The sequence below is a fragment of the Meriones unguiculatus genome, chromosome 16 (genome assembly GCF_030254825.1).
Source record: "Meriones unguiculatus strain TT.TT164.6M chromosome 16, Bangor_MerUng_6.1, whole genome shotgun sequence".
Classification (NCBI taxonomy): domain Eukaryota; kingdom Metazoa; phylum Chordata; class Mammalia; order Rodentia; family Muridae; genus Meriones; species Meriones unguiculatus.
In genome coordinates, this window is record NC_083363.1 from 59,938,331 (window position 1) to 59,954,354 (window position 16,024).

General features: G+C 48.0%; 1 protein-coding gene across 6 annotated transcripts in view; it reads right to left on the bottom strand.

Annotated features, from left to right (window-relative positions):
- Window positions 1–2,443: 2,443 nt before the first annotated feature.
- Aff3 (ALF transcription elongation factor 3) overlaps window positions 2,444–16,024 on the bottom strand; it is a 444,599-nt gene continuing 431,018 nt past the window's right edge. For 5 of the 6 annotated variants that reach the window (XM_060369902.1, XM_060369901.1, XM_021636014.2 and 2 more), the window contains 3 exons: window positions 14,114–14,163; window positions 13,770–13,993; window positions 2,444–11,328 (listed from right to left, as the gene is read on the bottom strand). In XM_060369902.1, coding sequence (XP_060225885.1) covers window positions 11,207–11,328; window positions 13,770–13,993; window positions 14,114–14,163 — 396 coding nt within the window. In that variant the 3' untranslated portion in view covers window positions 2,444–11,206. The remainder of the gene's footprint in view (window positions 11,329–13,769; window positions 13,994–14,113; window positions 14,164–16,024) is intronic. The other variant, XM_060369900.1, reaches the window with a different exon arrangement.

The following is a 16,024-nucleotide window of genomic DNA, read 5'->3' on the forward strand; positions in this document are numbered from 1 at the left end:
AGGGAAGGTGGACAGGCGCTGATGGAGTTTGGTGCTCCAAATTCCTCAACAGCTTTGTGTCCCTTTTGCCCCCAGGCTGTCATGGTGGTGAAAGTGGCCTCTTTAAGACATCCCAGGTCACTGGGAGGGGACAGTGGGGCTGAGGGTACATCTGCACACAAGGCCAGTCACAGTGACCTCAGCATGTCTGGTCCTTCAAACACACGGAGCAGGGACTCAGCTGGCAGAGGAAGGTGCATGAGGTCCTTCTGCTCTTCCTGTAATTATTCTAGTCACACTATGAAGAGACACAGCGTTGTTCTCTGAACCAAGATGAACACACCTTTGCTTGCAAAAGTTCGTTCATAGGAAATCTAATAGATAAAACCAAACCCTAATAGTTAAAACCAAACCCTTCAAAGCCAATACCAAAAGAATGAAATCAGGAGCTCAGTCAGGAAAATGTTTGGCCTGACATGTACAGGGCTGTGGATTTGGTACCCAGCACCACATAAACAAGGTGTGTTTGTGTACCCCTGAAATCCTAGCGCTCAGAAGGTGAAGGCAGAACTCAGAAGTTTAGCAAGTTTGAGGCAAGCCTCTGAGCAAGGCACCACAGTGAAGGTCCGGAGGAGGACATCGGGGACCTTCCTGGCACTCTCCGCCCTATTCCCTTGAGGTGGGGTCTCTCGGTGAGTGTTAATCTTGCTGCTTTAGGTTATTATGACTGGGAGAGCATCTCCTGAGATTTGCCCATCTGCCCAAATCCTAGCCCTCAGAAGGTGAAGGCAGAACTCAGAAGTTTAGCAAGTTTGAGGCAAGCCTCTGAGCAAGGCACCACAGGCAGCTTAGTGAGACCCTGCCCCCAAACCAGAAAAAGGAAGACAGGACTTGGGCTCAAACTCAGCTGCAGGGTGCTTATAGGAGGCCCTGGGTTTAATCCCTAGAAGTTCAGAACAAAAATGAAAAATAAAAAGTCAACCCTAGACTGATCTGGACAAGGGCACTAGGATGACAATTCAAAGAGGAAAGGAAGAGTCTTGTAGGGAATGATGTTGAGCCACACAGAATTAACCTAAAATCGATGAGAAGCCCAGGGACAGAGCATTCCAACAAGCCTATCAAAACAATATAAGCATAATCTCATTATCCTGAGTTTAAAAAAAGCCGTTTTAGATACAGAACACAGGAGACAAAACTACAAATACACTTCATTAAAGTTAAAAATGTTTCCAACACACACAGAGTAAAACACAGACAGGCCTACCCATTTGCAAGACAGCCATCTTTGGGTAAAACTGTGTGGGAATTAAGGAGACGTTTTATTTACCTATATTGGTTTTTTTTTATTATTAGTTACATTTTATTAACTCTGTATCCCACTCCCTTTATATTGTTTATACCTATAAACAAAAACAATTTCATTAACAATTTTTTGAAAGGGAAAAGTGCAACGGTGGTTAATATCGTTAACCAGACAGCCCCGAAAGCCACGCAGGGGACTGGCCTCTGGCCCGGTCTGTGAGGGGTGATTTAGAGTCGGTTAGCTCCCAGGCTTGCCCGTGAGGCAGCTGAACCTCTAACGTGGGTGTCACCATTCCCTGGGCTGAAGCTCCAGGCCTCACAGAAAGGTGCAGGCAGCTGAGCACAGCGCTCGCCTCTCGTTGCTTCCTGACAGTGGACACAGTGGGAGCAGCTGCCTCAAGCTCAGGGGGATGGTCTGGGCCTGGAACTGTGAGCTACAGACCTTTGCTCCCTTAAATTATTTTGCTGGGTATTTTATCACAGCAACAGGAAACTGACAACAGTGGCTGCTGAGCCTTTTGCGTTGAATATTTTAAGTGTTTGCCCTATGGAATAGTAATGGCTTATACTTAAATGTTTCACTATGTGCGCAAAGCTTTGACATGCAAAGAAATAAAACATCTCTTAGCCAAAATGTCCCAGGCTCTCCAGACGTGGCTTCATTTTTCACTCTAAAGTGACCCTTTCTAGCAGGGAACATTCTCAGAGTGGTGCGTGTGTCTTTAAAAATCTGGCATCTGCTGTAGAAGTTTACATGGGTTCATAGATTTTTTTTTTTTTTTTTTTTTTTTTTTTTTTTTTTTTTAGTGGAAAGGTAATTTATTTGGCAGGCTGATTATATTTAAAGCAGAATGCTGTGCCACACAGGAACAAACACCTTGCCTGAAAGAAGTTCAATACGCCAGGATGTATTTGAGACAGAACGCCAACTTCAAGGTTTATTAAGACAGAATTGTGATGGTGAATTAACATTTGCCTTTAAGTATAAACGCTTCTCTTTAACAAATCCTTAAGGTTCGTTCATTCTGTTACAGACCAGTTAGAGGAGCATCCACTCCAGAAACCACACTGTTTGGGTGTCTTGTGAATGACAGGAACAGTACTGTATGTAGCTCAGGCAGGAACAAATGTGGTCCATGCTCTGTCACCTCTGTTCCTGTAAATTTTGGACCCGGACAAAATGCACATTCCCACTGGGCAGAGCCTTAGCAATAGATGCGCTTGCTACTCCGCCATTCACCATCAGTCACTCTGGATTCAGGAGAGGGGCGGCTTCCTCTGTATGGGAGCAAGTTCTATTGTAGGAGGAAACTGCAAAGGAGGCTTAACATCTCGCCACTTCACAGAGATGAGTGACCACCAAATGCAGACATTAGGCCCCCGGCGTGCGGACATCTTCGAAGCAGCCTGCGAGATGAGAGCCCTTGCAGGCTTGCACTGCCCGCTCAGGATCCACTAGCAAGTCCTTGGGAAAAATGGCCCCGTGGAAGTCAGTCCTTATCAAGTTCTTGTGTTAAGATTCTTGTCGCACACTCAGACCCAGGGAACTGCACACAGCTTCATCAGTGGTGTTGGAAAGGTTGATGCATAACAGAAACACTGCCTGGATAGTGGAGTGACTATCAATACAGACTTTGGGCTTTAGAACATCCAAACATGCCAACAAGCAGCCCAAATGAGTGTCACAAAGCACAGGTGGGTCTGCGTTACTCAATTTAGAGCAACTGGACAAAATACAAACACAAGACTAAGGATAGCATTTTCATTTCTGCTATATGTACATTTCACAAGTCTCATTGCTCTGCAGGACTGACCTCTTTAAGGCTCTCTTCAGTCCCTTTCGCCGCCTTCAGACAGGACCCCACAGGAGGCATAGGTGAGGGCTTTCTCCCTCGCTCCTGTGGCTAGATCACTGGCAGGGTCTGGTGGGATGCAAGCAGAGCTCACCGCAGACAGCTTTCCCTGGACTGAGATACAGGGCTGGGAATGGTTTGGGGCCTGATTTAGGAATACCAAATCTGAAATGTCAGCTCCAGGAATAAACATGAATAATTGTTTCTCCAAGGCAAGCAGATACCTCCATAATAGGGGAAATAGCTGAGCTTTAAATCCCTTCACTAAGGCACAACGTTAAACTTTTACTGGGCCATGAACACAAGTAATTGCTCTCCTTTCACAGGAATATGTTTGCCACACCCTGGCTCAGAAAAGGTGACAGCCAATCCAGCACCCAGCTGGAACGGCTCCTCCAAGGAGAGCAGGCTGATAGCTAGGGTGGCCGGGCCCCAGCCAATGCCTGCAACTCCCACGGGTGACATGGTGGGCTCCTGTGGAAAGCAAGCAGTATTTGTCTGAACTTCAATCAAGCTAAGCCTCCCAGTGGCTCCAGCTCTGTTCTCACTGGGGAGAGAATGGGAAGGGGATTTCTCGGGTGTGAAAAGGGGCCCTTGAGCATTTCATGCTTATTTTGGTTAAGCTCAAATCGTTGGTTTAGAGATGCAAGGGAGACACACTGGCCCTGAGCTGAATTACTGTTTGAGAAGAAATGAAAATCCCCACACATAGGGCTTTGACTCTGGTGTGAAGCAGGAGCTGTGTCTGCATGGCTCACCCACTCGCTGGGGTCAGAATATTTAGCGTTTGGGTGGGTGCCATGAAAAGCAGCAAGTTCTCCTGCATGTTGACATTTCTCTCTCTCCTGGCTCTGACTAAGGTTTCATCTGCAATTAAGAGATTATGTTGAGCAGCCACAAGACAACTAGAGAAAACCACCGAGAGGTTCCCCTTGAGAGGCTTCCTCTCTCTGGGTCCCCTATGACGGATCTTCTTTCTCGGGGACAAGCCTCTCAGAGCAGCTGCCTGCCCCCGTGACAGGCAGCAGGGCCACATAGAGAGAAGTCAACCTCCCCATCTCCAGGGGAAAAGCCCAGGAGCCAGGAGAAGAGACGGCTGAGGCTCTTCCGCTCTAGCACGGTTCCTGAACTGTAGCACTGAGCGGTTACTGCAGTGACGTAGTGGGAGATGTCAGATCACGAACCCAAGGTTGTTTTTTTCCCTTTCCATCCGGATGCCACTGATTTAAAGCCAGAGCTGAGTGGTAAAGAGGGTGGGAGCTCAGTTGTTAGCCACAGAGCACCACCTATAGCCAGGAAGGCCTCCTAATCCTGACAACACACAGGAGCATTCCCTAGCAACTACCTTCCCTGGCCTAAGGCCTATGGCCACCCTGCTGTCAGCTCTAGACCCCATAAGAAAGTCCTACCTTCCACATCACACACCCGATGCATGCACAGTGCGTTTCCCTTGCCTCTTCTTACGATAATGCTCTTGCTACGTTTCTGGGGTGACACTGAGCTCACCATGAGGCCCAAGCTGGTCTTGAACTCAAGAGTTCTCTTACTTTAGCCTTGCAAGTGCTGGGATTTCAGGGTTGTCCTGTAATTTCTGGCATATGGTAATGCTTGAACCCTGCTGAGTGACGGCAATGAGCCTGAACATCTGCACCCCAATCTACTGACCCTCAAGGGCACTCAGCAGGGTGGCTGACATGGAGCCACACTTGGCAGAGGCAAGAAGGGCAGCTTTCTTACGGGCTGGGTGTAGCGGAGGGAAGCGCTCAGGAAGCGCTCAGCCTCCGGTTACTGCTCTTCTGGGGTCTCAGCATTACTGACTTCCTGCTTCGCAGTTTTGTTTCTCTAAACCGCTCTGTCTCTTGAATCTGTTCAACTGAAGGGACAAGATACTAAATCTGACTTACAGAGTTTACACCCCAAGAGTAACAACAAAATCAATCCTGTTCTCCAAAGGGGGTGTTACAGAATGCAACTGGAAGTGCTGGGATTCTAAGAGATGAATAACCAGCATCAACATTCCTGTCATGACTGGGAGGGGCTCAGCTGTGGTGGTGGTGAGGTTGCTCAAAAACCCATCTGGTCCTGTGTCAAGCCACTGACCTCTCAAAGCCACATCTGTGGTGCTCACACTGTCAGGTAGGGGGAATGGAGGAGGCTCGGGACTATGATTGCAGACACTGAACACCTTTCGGGGAGGACTGCCGTTCCCTTGAGTCACACATTCCTGGGTTGGGGGTTTTCTCCTTGTTCATTTGGTCATCTTGAAATAAAGCGTTTGTAAATATTGGTAGAAATTTTAGATTTGTGAAAAACCGAGGTGTAACGAGGAAGCAGAATGTCACAGTGATTTTCAATAACAAAAGAAACTGTTCGAAAAGCCAAAGCACGCATGACACGCACATCATGTCTGGGAATGAACCACTCTCCATAAGCTCTTCCTATTCTGAAAGCAAGCAGGGAAACCAGGGCTTGATGTGGCTTTTCCGACCTCATCAGTAATGTCTGACACCTGCGGGTCCCATTTCCAGCGTGGATGCTTAATATCCTGTTTTGATTCGGGATTAATGCCTTAAATTCATCCTCCAGATCACTGTCTTTAAAATTGGCTCTAAGAGATGAGCTTTCCCAATAACACATGGAGGCTTAATCCCTTGATTCCTATTACTGCCAAGAGCTGTGACTGTAGGTCCCTCAGCAGCTGACCCCAAATTTACCCCTTGGTGTTGAAAGTGCCAATTAAGTAATAAAAACCAAAACCGTGGTCAGATGTAATTAGTTTGAGAATAGAGTTTTAGAATGCACCTCATGCCAAGCAAACAAGTTAACCCTTCTGATGACACACACAATGGTGTGTACAAGGAGAACAGTGTTCTCAGACTGGAACAGCTCTGGGCTGTTTGTTAGGGCGTACTCTTCCGGGAATAGGAAACACATTGTCTCCAAACAGTTGAAAATGCAGTTTATGTGGTCAGCCCCCCCCAGCCCTCCACCCCCATTAAAAATGTCTTTCAAGACTCCAGTTGATCTAGGCTTGATTGAGGATGGGATACATTTGAAAACAGGATTCTGACAGGAAGAGACTCCGATGGCTTCAGCGACACATCCAACAGAAAGGCATTTCTTGCTGGGCAGATCTTAGCCAGCCTCTGCAAGAATCTCACTCAGTGCTCGCTGGAGCTAGTACCTACAAGCCTCTTGCCTTAGCCACCTCTGGGGACCAGGTGTTCTCCTTGCCTGTGACCTCTGCTCAACTGCTGAGGGAGCTCAACCACCCAACCTTTTCTGGGTTTTCTGTCTAGACCATGTGGACTGTGTCTGATGGTGCAGCGGGGACATAAAGTGTCTAAACCTGAGGATGCGGACTGGATCAGATGAAGACGTCATTTTGTTTCTGTTATTTCTGCTTCTTCAGCTTGGGGAGGAGAAGGAAGAGCGAGAGAGCTAGGGGGGAAAATAAGGTCAGCAGACCCTCGCCTACATAAGGCACCAAGTCACGTCCTAGCTACTGTTCCAGTATTTCAGCTCCTTGATTCGGAATTCTCTTATTTTCTTGAGCAAGTATTGCAGACATAATCATTACGTGTTTTAGCCTGGCACAAGTGGTCAGGGAACTGACTTGTGCCAACTGAAGAATGGCCATTAGAGCAGCACCTCAGGGCTACTAGTTGAGCAGGTATCCATCCGCGTAGTCATCCGTGAAAACATTCCAGGTTCCTCGTCAGCAGTCTTTGGGACACAAAATAGAGAGAGAAAGAGAGTGGGAGGAGAGGAGAAAGTGTGTGTTTGTATGGCAGAGAGAGAGAGAGAGAGAGAGAGAGAGAGAGAGAGAGAGAGAGAATGAGAGGGTGTGCACATGAGCGGGGGGCATATTTTAGGAATGGAAAACAGAAGCAGGAAACTATAGGACTATTGAAAAATATCAGACTTGGCAACGATGACTCATGAGCTACACCGGAACACGGTGAGGGCTGTGGACATAGATCAGTGGTAGGGAGCCTGCACAGCATGTGCAAGGCCCTGACTTTAACACCTAGGATAGAAAAGACATAGGAAGAAAGGAACAAAAAAGGAGAAAGACAGACAGAACGAGAAAGTGAGAGAGTAAGAGAGAAAGAGAGAGAGAGCATTCATGAAACAAGGTTGCCTCTAAAGAGATTCCAAGCTGGGAAGAGAATACCACTCTGAAAATATTTCAATTGTAAGGTTTCCTTGTGAAATATTAACAGAAACCGGTGAACTTTTTTTTTAAACGTACGACTCGACTTCTCTCACGTACAACAGAAATCATTTAATGTATTGTTTGCAGCCTTAGAAAGGCAGACATATTTAATCCAAGTCCGTTTATAAACTCCAATTTTGTATGGATTAAAAACTGCAGATAAATTAAGTCACAATAATATCCTGTACATGCATTAAGGCTGGTGACTGCTAAAGTCTCTTGAATATCTACAAACAGGAAATCACACGTCGATCACTGGGTCTGAAGAGTGTCTACATCATTAAAAAAATCTTGCATCTTTCTGTCTCTCTTTCTCTCTCTTTTTTGGCGATACAGATTTCAACAGTAACTCTGGAAAACTGTGAAAAATGTTATTTAAAAATATATATGCATATGCTACTGCCCAGCTTCAAAGATGTGATTCATAAATAATGCCACTTCACTGGTTACTTTTATAACAATGACTGATCTTCCAAGGTGATGTGAACACACAGTGACTTATACTCAGTATTAGGCACTAGTAATGTCTGTCAGGCATACTACAGTTTTATGTCAGGTGTATTGTACCTATGTATTTTTAAATGTATGCATTTATACAAACCGTGACTATTTTGTATGGGTGTCAGAGACATACACATCACTGCTACAGAGCACATACACCATTCAATGTACACACTGGGGTACGTTTTAGCGCAGAAAGCCTCGCGACGTTGCATTCCATGTGTTCAACTGTTTTGTGTGTTTTTCCAGTACATTCCTCTTTAGAGAGTGGGACCAAGTTTCCATTTGCACTTTGAACATTTCCGAAAGCCCGTTTTAACCAGTCCTCTCTCTCCAGGCACATCTGCACCAGAGACTGCTAAGGGCAGAGTAACAACTAATGCCAACGTTTGTTCAGGAATCCCGTCCGGCTACTCCCTTTCAAAGGTAATTCTAACACTGACAAAGGCTGGCATCTACTCAGTCACGGGAGATAAGACGGGTGGGACTTTGGTGGGACATCTGAAGAAAGAGTATGCCTTCAAATAGAAACAAGTGGTAGTAAGTGTTTTGTTTAAATGTAAAACTCTCTGGAAAGATCGGGGTCACTGAGCTGTGAGCTTCTGAGAGCACTGAGGCAACCACAGGCTTATAGCCTCTATATTTCAGCATTATTTGAACGCGTGGTACTGTTACAGCCATAAAGTGTAAGAAAGATGTTTCAACTCGCAACCCAGCTTAAGAAAAGGAGCATGTTATGGATGCCTTTTGGGGCATCAAGTGGAAGGTGGCCCTTTACCAGAACTACCAACACTGAGCCCCGTAAGGTGGGGCCTGCCTGACACACGCTCCATGGATGAGGCAAGAGAATGGCCGGGACTGAAGCCATGCCCCTGCCCCCCAAGAGCAGAACTAAATTCCACAATTCAGTTCTTTTTGGGAAACAGGTCATCAGTGTGTTCATAAAACCTGTGCTGGCACAACCAGCCAGCGGCCGGCTTGTAATTTGATGGGTTTCCCAGGGATGTGGATTGCATGGTGTCACAACTAAGCTGACATCTGTAAAGAGAGGCAGGACCAGAAAAAGCTCCCTCTGCAAGGTTGCACAGAGGCCCTTGAGGGCAACCCTCTTTGTGAGAGTTTGAACTTTTCACCAGAATTCACCAAGAGCAACTAGAACAAAGTCTCACTCCTGCACAAAAGGAGATTCAAAATTTCTTATATTCAGACTTTAAACACAGGATGGTATCACAAACCTGCCAACAGTTAGTGAGAGGGCCGCAGGGGGCACGCTGTAGAGCTAGATACAAACGTGGAGATGCGGGTGGAATGTTCTCATTTCAAGAATCTGAAACCTAAACTGCTCCAGAATCGAGAACTCCTTGAGCAGTGGTTTGACATCAGCGGAAAATCCCACATCCGACCTCACAGGTGATCAACACTGCAGGCACTGCCCTCATGTGTACAAGGTATGTGTCAAACAGGAGTCAATCCCACGTTTAGACTGGAGTCCTCTCCCCCAAGTCACAAATATTCTAACATCTTATAAAAAACATTTCTGGTCGCAAACATTTGAAGTCAATGTATTGCTAAAAATTTCAAGTGCTTGAGGGTCAAAGCCAAATGCAAATTCCACAATTCAGTTTGGTGCAGATCACCAAACTGCGTTCAACTGTTTGTGTGGTTTTTGAATCTGCACTCGGAACTGGGGAATCGGAGCAATCTTATTTGCCACCTGCTGACAAAGCTGACAAAATGGGAACGGGAATGCAACCAAGCTCAGAGGGAGGCGGTGGGAACCAGGACGCACGCCGGGAGCCACCGCGGCCTCCCTGAGCAATGCACCGCCCTGAAGGTGGCCCTGCCTAGCTCCCTCGGGCTGACCTGGTACAGTGTTGTCAAGTAACTCAAGGACACTAGTTTGTTTTTAAAATGTGGCAAGATATACCTTGTTTACAGGACTTGCTTCTTTATACTAATATTTCAGATCCACGTATATTTAACAAGGAGACTAAGTCTAGGGAATGACAAAACATGAGAAAACAAACTTCGGACAAAAAATTGTAAACAAGATGCTGAAAAATTAAAACATATAATAATAATAATATTAATAATAATAATATAATAAAAAAACCCCAAACAGACGAGAACCATGGTCAAGACGTCAGCACACCAGATACATAAGATGTCAGCAAGACACTCTGGTTGATGCTGTTCCAAACAGAGCTGTGGTCATCACGGGGATAAGTTTTTCTGCACTGTACGCAGCTTTTTAAAAAGCTTGAAAAATACCCCCAAATGCACTCAAGGCCTGTGGTCACACATTGTGTGTGCAGAGCAGGAACCAGGAAGCATCTGTACAGCCAGCGGCTGTCAGCCTGCTCAGCAGCAGCCAGCTCTGGGGATGGCGTGCTCTAGACAACGCCCCCGTCTGACTGAGAGAAGCTGCCGGAGAGCTGCTGCAGAGAAAAGAGACTTGAAATGTCCTGGCTGGCAAAGGCCAGGTGGCTCTAGGGCCACAGAGTCACAGTGGCAGGAGGAGGAATACGCATGTCTAGAGGGCTTATTGCCACAGGCGCAGACCTTCATTCTGAACCGAACAGTCGCTGCTGCTTTTGTGGCTGTCCGGCTTTTACCGAATCCTGGTGCCGTTTTTATCCTACGTGGGGACAAGGCAAGCTCGTGGGACTCCATTGGCTGATAATGTGTTTGGTGGAGGAGGGACGAGGAGAGGGTATTTAGAGGAGGGGCAGGGCGTTGGGTAACATGCAATCTAGTGAGCTTCTGGCACAAAAATAACTGGCTTGTTTTCATTAGTCAATTGCTCATTAATACACAACAACCAAAAGCAATTGGGGAATGGTATATAATACTGAAAGTAATCAATAATAAGAGACAGGTTCAACTCATCCGGCAGTTAAGCTTTTGGTGCGCTGGGCCACACCAGGTTCAGCAACACAGGAGATTTTGGTGGGAGTTTCGAAGAAGGCAATGGCTTAGCACTGGGGGTAGGGTGTGTCTGAGTGTGTGAGCACAGGTGCGCTGCAAGGATTTCCTCCAGTGAGGGACCTCTGATCACTTGTCTAGCCTGGGATTATACACTAGACAAAGGAAATGTGTTTCGAAGAGGTGTCAGCCTTACACACACACACACACACACACACACACACACACACACAATCAGGCAGCGTCCTATGAACCCACCTCTAGACACTCCCCTCCCCCACCCAGGAAGAGATCATTGTTGGGCTCTGAGGAAACGTTCACCATGGTTCGGGAAGCGCCGTGGCTGGGAAGGTCGGCAGCACAGGGTCCAGAGCCACCGAGCCACCGAGGAGAAGGAAGCACAGTCAGGCTCGAAGGCGAGCCCCTAGGCCAGGTGCGCGCTGCTCCGCAGCCAGTGCAAGCCTTGCTGGGAGTACTGGACCAGGTGCTCCATGCTGCTGTGCAGGGTGACGGGGCCCATGAGCAAATCCAGGTCATTGAAGAACTCTGCGAGACAGAGAGGTGTGTGAGGCGCACTGCCGGGAGTCAGGGCCCGAGTGACGTCAGAGACGCTCATCTCCCGGTCTCAAGCAGCCGCTGTCCTTTATGGGGCCTGGAGTGTCCCTGGAACAAGGCAGAACCCTCCATCCAAAAAAGGACTGTTGTTCGCCACATTCATGTACCCAAATAGCAAAGGTAGGGGAAAAAATGCTTTTCACTCAGTGTCAACATGCCTCCCTCTCTACTATGTCACCGTCACCTGTCATGGGCTGACCCCTGCAGGGGGGCTGGGAGTGGGGCTCCAGGACATGGGTCAGACAGAGGTCAGCCCTGACTGGTCACCTCTGCTGAAGTTACCTCCCAGCGGGGCAGCTCTCTGTGTCCGCTACCTCCTTTTTTTTGTACCTTGGTGCTTTTTGGGAGCGGTGGGTGGGGAGAAGGCAGGGCAAGCCAGATGACTCGTGCGTGTGGTGACTAGAGAGAAACTCCCGGGAGCTTGGCCGGCAGAGGTGCTACAGAACGGCGCGCCGTGGAAGCAAGTGTCTGAGACAGCGCCGTCAAAGGGGCGTCAGGAACAGAGGGCTGCCACTGAAGGCGGCAGGGGCAGAGCAGGGCCAGGCTGGGCTGAACAGAACCACATCATGTCTGCACTGCACGCGTCTCGGAGCCCTCCGCAGGGGCACCTAGCAGGCTGTGGGCACCTGGAGCCCGGCTGCCATGTTCCCAGAGTGGGCAGGGCTATCTCTACACACCTGTCTGCTCTTCTTAACCCACCGGGGACGCCCGCCTTGCCCCACCTCGCCACTGAGCTATGCCTTTTCCAAAGCCATCTGCCATACAGGCTCGTCCAGTGAGCGTCTCCTGGCGGCCTGAGGCCTCCGTCATTCCCACTGGGCTTTCAAGGTGCAGCCCTTGGAACTCATATCAACCATTTCCTGGGCTCAGGACTCATCCATGCCACCTGAGCCTCGTCTCTCTGTGGACCCTGGGCTAAGTACTTGTGGGTGTATACTGTCAGAGGCTCACAACTTAATCTCACTGCCAGAAAATGAGCCTGTTGGCATTCTTGCCTGTTACGGGAGGCAAAGGAATCAGTTGGTCAATTTTCCAAGAGAAAAAAATAAAATAAAAAGCACATATCAGGATACAATGGGGTCCAGGGGCTTGTGCCTGTTAATTCCAGCACTCAAAAGGTTGAAGCAAGAGGGTCGTTATGAGTTTGAGGCCAACCTGGGCTACATGTTGAGTCTGGAGTCTGCTTTGACTACCTACTGATTTCCAGGTCAGCCTAGGCCACAGAGTGAGGCCCTGTCTCAAAGAGCAAAACAAAACAAAAACAACAAAAAAAAATCTTCACTCACTGGGCCCCTAAAATCTAACTTCTGTAGCTCCCCCTTAGGGTTACAATCACAAAACAACAATTTATATAAGAACATTAACTGCAACACTGTTTTAAAAAAAAAAAACTAGGAGTTACTTTAATATGTGATAACAGAAGCACGGACTGAGACATCACACTGCTTCATGATTCTGTAAGCACTATGTCACAAAAATATCACATCCACACCACGAAGGTCTTTCCAGAGTGAGCGGTGTGAGAAAAAAAGCATGATACGCTGTAGTGAAAAAGACAGGCGCCAAAACTGCACACAGTTTCACGCTGCTATGAGCACCTGGGGAGGAAAGACTAGACTGTCAGGACGCTGACAGGAGTTAGCTCCCTGTTGTAAGGTTACCACCACCTACTAACAGTCTAAAAACCGCTGCCTCCACATCTTCCTCTGCTCTGCAAAGTTAGCCACAGAAAGCACCTATAACTACATCAATGTTTAGTTATTGTATGAGAGACAGAGAGACAGAGAGAAAAGGAGAGAGGAACTTATGCACACATTTGGAGGTCAGAATTTTGAGGGCTGGTTTTCTCCTTCTACTGTGGGTTCTAGGGAACGGGCTCAGCCTCTCAAGACTTGTCCCCTGAGACATCCCACTGACCTCTATTCTAGTATCAGCAAAAAACAATTTTAAGTTATAATTCATGACTACATGTAAGATAGTCTCTTCTGATTCGTAAGCAAGTAACACTTTGTTGTTGTTGTTGTTTTTGAGACAAGGTCTTATTTATGACGCCCAGGGTAGCTTGGAACTCCCTTTGTAGCTCAAGCTGGAAATCTTCCTGCCTCAACTTCCTGAGTAGCATGGCTGCAGGCTTGCAAGCCTGGCTAGCAGCTCAGGCAGTAAAGAGCTGGTCCATCTACTTCCCATCCGCACCTGGACTGTGCCTAACACTGTGTGCATGTGCATCTCCTTGCTTCCCCTTGTCCTTCCAAAACAAGGGTGAAAAGAACCCGCCACAGGTGGTGGGTGGCCCTTTCTTTCTCCTTCCACAGACCACGAAACCTGGCCTTGGAGGCCCCTGGGGCAGCCCTCCCGGGGTGCTGTGCACACACCTCTGTTTTCCTTGGCCAGGTTGTCAGCCATCTCCCAGTAGTCGTAGCTGTGGAGGATGCTGTTGGTAATGCTGACGTGATTGGCCGCCATCTGGTGAATGCGCTGGGGGATGCTGACGATGGTCGCTGGGGACAGGGTGCCCGAGCTGGGGAGGCTGCCCTGAGAGCCCACGGAGCTGGCGGGAGAGGGGTTGGGAGACATGGGGGAGGGGCTTCCAGTGCTCCTGGAAGAAGAGAGGTAGAAAGGCCAGAGTGGAGAGGTCGGGAGCAGGCAGGGCGAGCAGCCCCTCAGGGCCGTGCAGCAGGCAATGCGGGGTTGGTTACATCTGGGAAAGTGAACTTACCTGCCACTGGACCCCCATGGGGACGGGGCTTGGGCAGCTTTCGAGGAATTCTGTAGGGAAATAAAAACAGGGGCAGTGAGGGCCATGGCTAAGACTGAGCAAGGGGCAGCGGCGTATTATCAGGTGACTGACAGTAATCACTAAGCTACTGTAGCTCAGTGCAGACTCCCTGAAACAAGACCTGGGGAGTTACAGTCACAGGGCCTTTCCTCCTTCCGTGGAAGCGAGCGTATGTGAATAAGTGTACACGCCTGTGTGTGAGCACACACGCACACATGTGCTTTGCCCAGTGGAGGCTTTTACGCCCAAAGTTTTGATACCAAATTATCCATAATTGTAAGGGTCTGCTGAAGAACCCCAGAGATCTTCACTGGAAATTATTCTAAAGCTTCTGAACAGAGTGAGAACTCTGTCCCACCTTAGGATGAGAATGCCTTATACCTAATTTTAGGGATTATTTACTGACGCTTTTGAAGAATGTCATCAAATGCCATTGTTTATAAATTATGAAGTTTACAATTATTTCTCTTAATGCTGGGTATGGTAGGGCACGCCTTTAATCCCAGCACTCTGGAAGCAGAGGCAGAGGCAGGTGGATCTCTGAGTTCAAGGCCAGCCTGATCTACAGAGCGAGTTCCAGGACAGCCAGGGCTACACAGAGAGACTGTGTCTCAAAACAGCCACAAATTATTTCTCTTAAAGGAATACGAAAATATTCTTAAAGCAATAACTTCAGATATATTTTCCTAGCTTAAAATTTATAAATTCTGATACTTGATACCTTATTATTAGAAAAAATATTAGTACAGTTAATTGTACTGAGAGGTTTCATTAAGACACACACACACACATACACACACACACACATATATATATATTGGTATTGGGTACTAAGCCTGAGGTATCACAGGATAACATTCTACCACTCAGCTCTGTTGTCAGCCCTCGACTTACTAAGGTAGTCTGGGTTAGGACATTACATTTCATGTGTGTTAGGTATTTGCACCAGGCATTTAAAGTTCTCCTGATTTGGGGTATGGTTCAGCCACACACTGATTGACTGGTATATGAGGCTCCTGGGTTTAATCCCAGGAACCACAACAAAGCAGAAACAACCCAGCAATAGATAAGTGACTAAAAACAAACAAGACTAAAGGAATTTTTAATATTTGCATGTGTGTTTGTCTGAGTGCGTGTGTGTGTGTGTATGTGTGTGTGTCTGAATGTGTGGCATGTGCTGGCTGGAGTGTGAGAGTGTGTCCTGGGTATATCGAGGTCAGAAGACAACTTATGGGGGTCAGTTCTCTCCTTTTGTCATGTGGGTCCTGGGGACCAAACTTGAATCATCAGGCAGGCTTGATGCCAAGCGTCTACCCAAGGAGGCGGCGCACCAGCCCAAAGCAAAGCTTGGGGAGTGTTTCCTTAATCAAGAGAAGTTGCCAAGTGCAGCCGGGTTCCTGTCCTCAAGCCTGATCTGCCTTCTGGGAGAGTCTATGTGACCATTAGGGGAATCTTTACGAGGCTCGTGCCGGGTCTCCCTTCCAGGGACAGGAAGCTGACCCCAGCGATCCTAAGAACGTGCTTCCTGCAGAAGGAGTGCCGAAGTGACCTTATATCCAGCTGGAGTGCAGGAGCTACAGGATGGCGAGACCTGGCCTTCCAGGCCCTCAGAGGGCATAGGCATGGGGTGGAATCCCAGACTGCCACCTTCTCCTGTCTCACGGAGAAAGCTAGGAAGAGGACGCCATCCTAGGGGACCCTCTCTTCCTGCCGGCATGGCACTGACATGCCCAGCTGATGGAGGCTCCTCGACTGTGTTCCTTCTAATCAGCATTCTTGATGGGAGGTGTGGAGGAAGAGGGAGAGAGGCCTGGGGGTTGCGGAAATAGCTCAAGAGAAGATTCAGAACGG